The sequence below is a fragment of the Nipponia nippon genome, unplaced genomic scaffold (assembly GCF_047370975.1).
Source record: "Nipponia nippon isolate SJK-2023a ecotype South Korea unplaced genomic scaffold, ASM4737097v1 scaffold_6, whole genome shotgun sequence".
NCBI classification, from domain to species: domain Eukaryota; kingdom Metazoa; phylum Chordata; class Aves; order Pelecaniformes; family Threskiornithidae; genus Nipponia; species Nipponia nippon.
The window spans coordinates 29,815,852-29,824,941 of record NW_028262380.1 but is presented as its reverse complement, the minus strand read 5'-3'; the positions used below and the strand labels follow the sequence as shown (position 1 = coordinate 29,824,941).

Sequence of the window (9,090 nt, the reverse complement as noted above, 5' to 3'; positions counted from 1 at the left end):
GGGCGCCCCTGGCCGCGCCCCCGGCCGCCTCCCTCCCCGCGCCGCAAGGGGGCGCCCGCGGGCCCCTCCGCGGCGGCGGCGGCGGTGGCGGAGGAGGAAGATGGCGGCGGCCGCTTCCGAGCAGGTCTGTCCCCGCCGAGAGGCAGGCACGGGGAGGCGGCGGGGCCCTCCCCGCCAGGGCAAGGGGGGAGCGAGGCCCGCCCCGCCGCCCGCCGCGGCGAGCCGCCCAAGCAGCCGCTCCGGCCGAGGGGCGCTGCTTGTGGAGGGGACGCTCGGGCGGGGGCGCCATTTTCGCGGCGGTGGCCGAGGCTGGTTTGGTGCCGGAGCCCTCCGGTGCGGCGGGAGTGCGGGGTGGCGGCGGGCCTCCCCGGTCCCCCTGCTCCCCAATGCCTGCACCAAGCGGGGAGGGGAGGAACAGCGCTTGGGCGGTGTTTCCGACCCGTGCCCGGCGCTGTCCGGGAAGGACGGCCTTTGCCTGGCCGGGGAGAGGCAGCCTGAGCCCGCTGCCGTGGCGGGAGGCTACAGCCCGGAGCTGCGCCGTCCGGCCCGCGGGCGCACGGTCTCTGACAAAGAAAAATACTTTCCGCGTTCGAAATAAAGCGTTCTGGCGTTTCTGCACAGGAATGTAACTGTCTTGCGTCAACAGGCACTTGCCGCTAATGAGTGACGCGGGAAGCAGCTGGTCGGTGCGGTTGGTATTTATAGGCCTGCGCTGTCAGTCGTCTTGCTGCGCTGGCACGAGTGTGGTAGCTCAGCGGCGGTGTATAAATAAGACTGGGGCTCAGACTGGGGCTCAGCATCCGAGGTCTCACACGGGCGTGAAAGCTCAATTTGTCCGGAGGGGCGTCACCGTCACCCAGTCGGAGGGCTGGGACGGGGGCTCCGGCAGCGCAAGCCGGAGGGAAGAGAACGGAGCGGGCCGAGGGCTCGTCCTGCAGGAGCTCCTGCATCTCCATGGGACTTCCAGTCAGTGAGTCTGTGCTGGTGGCGGCAGTGGGTAGGAAGCCTCAGATTCCTGGGGGGTCCTGTACCCGCCTCGTCGCGGGTGCCATAGGAAGCACTGCCTAGTTCTGCATGGATGCTCCAGCACTTCTTCCAGCAATCACCATTTCAGCCATGTTCTCCCAGTCCTGGTGCTGTCTTCTGTTGCGCTGCCTTACCAGGTGAAAAAACTACATTGGAGTTTTATCTCGCCGTCACATCCTTTCAAGAACACACTATCCTCAGGACAAGATACTTACTGTCCTGTTGTACAAGATTTCCCCAGACAAGAGACCTCTTTTCTGAGTTTCCCTGCCTGCCAGTTCTGAGTTTGTGCAGGGTTAGGGTGGCTTCCAGAACATCACCGAGGAAGCCCTCCATAAACCTGTTCAGGTCGAGCACCTTTCTGAACACCATTTCCTTGTTCTTTAGCAACAGAAGAAAACAAGATGTCTTTGCCCGTTGCATCTGTATAGACATACGCAAGTGCAGCAAGCTTAAGGTGCAGCTTCAGGATTCATTTCAGATGAAGAAACTTAATCCTATCAAAAAGATCAAGCCCCTTCTTTGAAGAATTGAACCCTTAAATAGCAACCTGTTCCATTCAAGGGAGGTAGAACAAAATTTTGGACAAAGTTCCAAAAATACATCAAAGGTTTATTTTCCCTTATGAACAGCTACAAGAGTTTCCTCTACATATTAATTTGTTACTTTGACAAGCTCTCTTGCAGTCAAGTAACTTCAAATGGTTAAATTAAAGCTAGGCTGGCCAAGTTCCCCATGCCAGGTTTGAAGCCTTACTTTTTCTTAGTGCTGCATGCAAGCAATAGAAGTTGAATGCAAACCCTGTGCTATCAAACTAACATTAAAACTGTATCATCCGCCACGCTCCTTTTGCATAGACTCATTGAGCGTCTATCCTGCATTAGCATGGAGGGAACTAAAATCCTGTGTATTGGTAAATGGCCTGCAGGATTATGTCCTGAATTGTCCCCAAGAGGTAAAAACTTGATGAAGTTCTTTACAGCTGTTTTTTTTTACTGCAGTGATGTCATTAATAATTCCTATCTGCCATGATAAAAATGAGATATAAAAACATATTGTCGGGATATATCGGGATTTTAATTTTAGTCAATGTGTTAGCAGAGGTTGCAGTGGTTGTAAATGTGTATTCCAAGTATAGAGTGGCAGACTGAAATATAATATTGAACATGATGTCTAATGCATTCCACTAGTCAATTCAAATTTATATTTTTTGCATACATATATGTGTGTCATTTCAGTGGATTTACATGCCTTATAACAGCTGATCCATGCTTTGTATTATAGCAAAGTTCTAATGGCCCAGTGAAGAAGTCTATGCGAGAGAAGGCTGTGGAACGCAGGAACGTTAATAAGGAGCACAACAGTAACTTTAAAGCAGGATACATTCCGATTGATGAAGACCGTCTCCATAAGACAGGGTTACGTGGCAGGAAAGGCAACTTGGCCATTTGTGTGATTGTTCTTCTTTTTATTTTGGCTGTCATCAATCTGATTGTGAGTATAATACTTAGGTTGTAAGCAACATTAGGACGTATTTCATTTTGATGGTTTATTACAGAAATATAACTTATTCCAGTATGGCTGAGAAGGACTTAAAATGTACTGAAGGAGATTTCTCATTTTTCCCTTTCTTTTTTGTTCTTTTGTAGTCTGAGCAAGATTAGATGGAAGAATCTTATAAGTTCAGTCACAATTATTTCAGTTATCATGGTCCCAGCAAGGAACCTACCATTTATGCAACACAGAATTAGGAACCCTGAAAGTGTCTCTCCATTCCCAAAACTCAGTAACAGCACATGCGCAAAGTGTTATCAGTGCAGTACAAATGCATTCAGGATAAACTGTTATTTCAGGAACATTTTACATACAATAACAGAGCTGCACATGAGCATTCAGAATTAATCAGCCACTGCGCTTTAAACCTTCGTTGTTGTAATTACCACCTTTTTATTGCTTGATCAATGAGAAGTAATACATTATTTTTGATAACTGGACATCCACCTGTGAAGGTGCTTTCTTGTAGTTCAAGGGTAAGTATATCCTGAGTTGAGCTACTTTGTTCAGGAGATTTGTTTAGCTAATGATACCATGGTTACCCTTAAACAGGAGAAAGATTTAATTATGGATGTGATTTAATTTCAAATATATATATATATATATATTTTAGATGTACACAAATTATTTTAGTTACCATTTCTGATGTTTCCAATAGGAATTAAACAGTGAATTAAAGCAAATTCACACCTAAAGCTCACTTAAACACTAGCATTAATAATTATTTCAAATAAAACATCTAGTTAATACAATACTTGTGCTGAGAAGATCCAAACAATGAAAGTAATCTTTGAAAATGTGTGTTACTCTTTCAGATTACACTAGTTATCTGGGCAGTGATTCGAATCGGTCCCAATGGTTGTGACAGTATGGAGTTCCATGAGAGTGGCTTGTTGCGGTTTAAGCAAGTTTCTGACATGGGTGTTATACATCCATTATATAAAAGCACTGTAGGAGGCAGACGTAATGAAGATTTGGTGATCACTGGAAATAATCAGCCTGTAAGTTATATCATGAATTGAAAGTTTGTGAGCAACGCCATAGAATTACACTTATTATTAATAAACGTTGTATTTGAATCATCATTAACTTCATGACTTTGTTTCTGAAGATTGTGTTTCAGCAAGGAACAACCAAGCTTAGTGTGGAAAAAGACAAAACTTCTATTACCAGCGATATTGGCATGGAATTTGTTGACCCACGGACACAAAATACCTTGTTCAGCACAGACTATGAAACTCATGAGTTTCATCTGCCAAATGGAGTTAAAATCTTGAACGTACAAAAGGCCTCTACAGAGAGGGTATGTCTCTTTTAACTACCTCTTACTTTTTGTAAAAGCTCATTACAGTTGTAGAATACGAAAAAACGTTTACTAATCCGATCTTTCAAGGATATTTAGAAATTTGACTAAACGTAGCTAAAAATGCAGCTCTGAAAATGTAAATTGCCCTAAAAATTAGAACAGAAATGGAAACTGTCATCATTAAATGAGTGTGATATCGGGAATACCATGCCAACTAGGTCTGTGTCTTTTTATTAAGCATTTATCCATTTGTGCACGGGTAACTGTTTCAGAAATAAAATCTCCATGAAAAGCTTCTCTGTTTCTAGTAAGATCTTACAAAAATAATTACCAGATCTTCATGTATCATTTTCCTTCTATTGGAGGTAAATGTTAATACAATCAGAATTTCAGAAGTCTGAGTAAAAGTGTAGAGAATAATCACAGCGTTACAGGAGTTGTGTCAGTTCATGGCTTTTAGGTTAAACGCGTTCTTAGTTTGGTTTCTATATTAAATATGCTTTATTTATCAGAAAACTAAAAAACCTAAATGTCAGGGTGTGTACATTTAAAATGTTGATCTTAATGTCAGACTAAAATTTCTTTCTTGCACATCATCACGCATAATAAAGCCTTTACAGATGGAGTACAGTGCATAGTTCTTCTGTATAACATTAGTAGAGTAGTATCAGTGGTTTTATAGAGGGTTGAGCGTGCCTTAGGAAGCATTGCACAACACTGTTAAGGATGAAAAGACTTTAGTTTGCTCTTCTTCGTGTTTCTTCTGCAAGGCTAATCATTAAATAGTATGTCCCAGGAAAAAAAAAAAAACGCAAACTTATAAATACATAGGAGGAACAGATTAAATGACAACAGGGGAGTTAGTTTATATAACCAGTCCTAATAGGAAGCCTGTATTTGCTACGAGTGTTAACTGTGTATCCCATAAAATTGTCATATGAATTGTTATTTTTATCATAAAAATAAACTATTTTACATACCTTCCACAATTAAGTAATCCTTGTTTTTAAATGTGAATGTGAAAATAACAAATGGGCAGAAGCTTCATAGGCATAATGGCAGAAGGGCAAACAGTACATTGAAGTTTTTTATTCCATTGTGTAGCAATATTTTTAAGGTAATTGAAGTTACTCAGACAAACCCAGATGACACATCTTCATTGATCTGTAATACACTTTTTTTGTTCATGTTTTTAGATTACCAGCAATGCAACCAGTGATCTAAACATAAAGGTCGATGGCCGTGCTATTGTCCGTGGAAACGAAGGTGTTTTCATCACAGGCAAGACCATTGAGTTTCGAATGGGGGGTAACATGGAACTTAAAGCAGTAAGTATTTCAAATCAGCATTTTTTGAACAGCTTAGTTTCAAATTCAGGCTGATAATAAACTGATGTAGCTTTATATGATTTCAAATTTTATATAAAGTAGTCATGCATAAAAGTTTAGTTGCAGTCAGTGTATTTAGTAGGATTTTAAAAGGTGGTTTATTACTTTGCTGTTAATTAGTAGTTCAATAGTTTTCAAGTAAAAATGATTTACTACTGTTAAGACGCTAAAAACGCACAATGCAATTAAAGCTAAGCTATTGGGCTCTGCACTGAAACGAATACCAAAGGGAATTCATCTTCTCTTCTGGAGGCTTTACGGGGGTCAGCAACCTTTGACAGAGGAGCAGAGCATGCAGTCAGGAGCGCTACCTCCTGTGCTGCTGCAGTAAGACTTGCCAGCATTCGTTCAAGATTTTTGGAGATTGTCAAGATTGCAGGGCATATAGAATGATGGAAAAGGTTAAAGGAGGATAAAAAATAGAGATACATGCACTTTTATTTCAACTATGAATTAATTTCATGTATGAGTTCAAACACTGATTCCCATGTCACGTCCGTATTTTTAGATTTACTGCATTTGCTTACAGGTCTGTAAAGTGAAAAGCCACACTACTGCTGCCTCTCTCAATACTGATCTACTACTGGAATAGCAAAGTACATTGCTGACTATAGTTGAGAAATTTATGGGCATTGTTCACAAATTTCATTAAAAAATGAAACCTTGTCATATGTACTTTTTTCATTCTGTTGATTTCTACAGCCACCCTAAAGATGTCATTTATTCATTAAACCAGCTTGTCCTTTCCAAAAACAACATGCCTTGTTTAAATTAGAAGTTGTACTTTTTTTTTCTCCCTCTTAATAGGAAAACAGCATTATCCTGAATGGAACTGTGATGGTCAGCCCATCGCGACTGCCAAGTTCTTCTCACGGGGAACAGTTTAATAACGACGACTGGCTGCGTTTCAAGCTCTGTATGTGTGCGGATGGGACACTGTTCAAGGTTCAGGTGACAGGCTATAGCATGGGTTGTCAGACTTCTGTCAACCCGTGCGGAGCCACGCACTAAAACAGAAACCACTATCAATCAGGAGAGTTCTCTTTTGTGTTTACATATATTTATATGAAGTAATTGCATGCCTTCAAGGATTTCTGGTTTTACAGCAGTTTATACTAACATTTATTACATAATATTTTTAAGCAAAGGCTGTTATGTTCGGCAGTATTATGTCATCATCTTGTTAGCCGTAATCGTGGCACTGATTTAGTAAGCTTTCGGTCTACATGCATACTGAAATACCTTCCTGAACTGGGATCAGTAGAATATATTTAAAGAACGTGATCTTCGCAACAATCTTGACTGCCTTCAGTTGCCTTTAGAGGAGGTTTTTGTCCTACGTCCCAAGACCTTGAGGGCCGCTGAGAACACAGCTGTGATCTGAAGTACTTCAGCAGGAATGTCGATTTGTTGGTGGAAGCGGATTTGCCTAGGATGGCGGAAGTGGCAGATTTCTGTCTTCTCTTCGTTTCTTGCCGAAGGTTGATATAATGATTTCCCCCCAAATTATGTGGTTTACCGTATGTGTACTAAGAGAGGGGCAATGGCAGATTCACTTTAAAATATTGCATTATTTCTGCCATATAATCTCATGTAGTTAAAAAAAAAACAACAACCTATGCTAGCATAAATAATATTTGCAAAGTAATATTGAGTGTGGAAATGTAACTTCAATTTTGAAATAGTCTTGCAATTATTGAAGTGTTGCTTGAGCTCCCATTCTATCTGTGCAGTTTAGGCATTCTACAGTTGCTTAATTTATGTGGAGTATTTATAAAATGTGTTTATATTAGAAGTACATTTTTAAAGCTGTACTTATAGCTTGCTCACTACCCAAAAAAAGTGTTTTCCTGGGTTCTTTAATGTGAACAGTGTACGAACCTGTTATTCAACAGGTAATAATCTAAAGCATGACTGGTGCAGCAGTGTCTGAGATCAGATCTCTTCTTCCCCATAAATGTCAGTACTGATGCATCACTGGGAACCTCAGAATTAAATTCTGAAGTTAAGCTGCAGGTCTATAATTCTAAATGTGATGGTATTGGATCCTCTGACAGGAGAGTAAATACATGTGTATCTGAATTTGTCAACAGTGAAACTGTGCCTATGGTGAACTGGGGCCTTATAGAAACTGTTACAGCCTTGTAACTGCTTTTGCAGAGGTAAGGTGCTCTGTACTAAAAATAGACCAGCTCATTATGAGAGTCCCTTTTCCCACCCCACGTATGTCTTCAGTTTACAATAGTTTTGTTTTGCAGTACCATCAAGTAACCTTAATAACGGAGGCCACAAAGGTGACTTTGCAAGTGGCTTTTTGACAAGTTTTTCTAGATAAGCAGACACTTCTCTCCCTGTAAGTTGTGCAAATGTTACACATTAACTTCAGAATTGGTCATTTGTTACAGGAAGATAAACAATCTACCCTTGTTTTATAGCTCTCACAGTACACAGAATTCCACAAAATACAAATCAGCCCCTGCTGCAACGAGAACTTTGTATCTAAGGTCCTAATTCCTGTATTTACTAGAAGTCAGTAAGCCCTCACGCAGGGTGTGTATGGGTGGAAGTGATTTCTAGAGGGGGATCCTTAGGTCAGGCGTTACGCCGCGTGGGAGGTCAGAGGGGTCACGTTTCCCTCATTGCTCAAAGGCAAAGCCAGATTTTGGTGCTCAGTAGATGCTGGGGTTTTGGGGGGTGGACAGCAGTGGAGCTAAGAAAAACTGAATAAACAGATTAAAATGTAGCAAAAGCCATTGAATTGCTCACACTAAAGGTTATGGGAAAGTACTAACGTTTTGCATACTGCCTTCATGAACTTCATAGTTTTACTGGAGTTAGTATTTATTAACCACTTCAACACACATTTTGCTGAAAACTTGCACACGTTTCCTGCGAAGTAGTGCCTCAATTAGTATCTGTTACAGAGGAGGAAATAAACTATAACATTTTTAGAATTTTCACTCTCATGCTAATGGAAGTTTTTGTCACTTTATTTTTATATATATAAATCCATATACACACACACACATATAAAAATACAAGCAGCAGTATCCTCAAAGCTGAAATAGATCTTGAAAATGACAGATACTGCCTTGGTCAGGCAGATTAGACACGAAGAGCATACTAAAGCTCTTCTCTGGTTGATTCTGACATGCCTATATGCTACTATTGGATTCTTGTGATTATCAAGAGTTCTTTTTAAAACACTGTATGCAACATAGCTGAAAGATTTGTCACAAAGGTACTCTTAAATCATGGTCTGGAGACTTTGTTTTGAAGCGTGGATTTTCTGTCAAAACATAGCAAAACTGATCATACAAATACCAAATGAAATAAATTATCAATTTGTAAGCCACTATTTATGTATTGTTAATATATTTTGTTGACTTCACTACACAGTTTGAGAAATGTTGGCGCCACACAGGCCTTGCGTTGTGCATTTATTTGTTGTTTATCTTCTAACTGCCTGAGGTACATTTTTCTATATGTATTTAAAACATTGTGTGGCACATTACTTATTTCAATCCCAGAGATGCACTTAAGATTCTGTGTGTTTAAGGTACATTCTACATGCCTCTGTGTAAAATACCATACTGGGTACATTGAAACAACGTAGATGTGAAGAGTTCTCAGCATATGTAAAGGTGGTGGTTGTTTCAATAGCTGAAAGACAATTGCATTTCTAATCTTTGTTTTGAAATGAAACAATAAATTCTAAGACGCAGCTGTGGTTCAGAGGTATTATTTGTAAGAATATAGTTTTTCATTACAAATACATTGCTGTGTTACTGACAGGGAAACGAGTATTTTATTGAC

At 40.7% G+C, this 9,090-nt stretch overlaps 1 protein-coding gene across 1 annotated transcript; it reads left to right on the top strand.

The window, feature by feature from the left end:
- Positions 1 to 29: 29 nt before the first annotated feature.
- On the top strand, positions 30 to 8,998 carry SGCB (sarcoglycan beta). Its single transcript, XM_087735518.1, has 6 exons — positions 30 to 124; positions 2,311 to 2,520; positions 3,396 to 3,581; positions 3,692 to 3,883; positions 5,083 to 5,214; positions 6,082 to 8,998. The coding sequence occupies exons 1-6, from the start codon at positions 101 to 103 to the stop codon at positions 6,283 to 6,285; spliced, it is 948 nt and encodes a 315-aa protein (XP_087591644.1). The 5' UTR covers positions 30 to 100; the 3' UTR covers positions 6,286 to 8,998.
- The last annotated feature ends 92 nt before the right edge of the window (positions 8,999 to 9,090 follow it).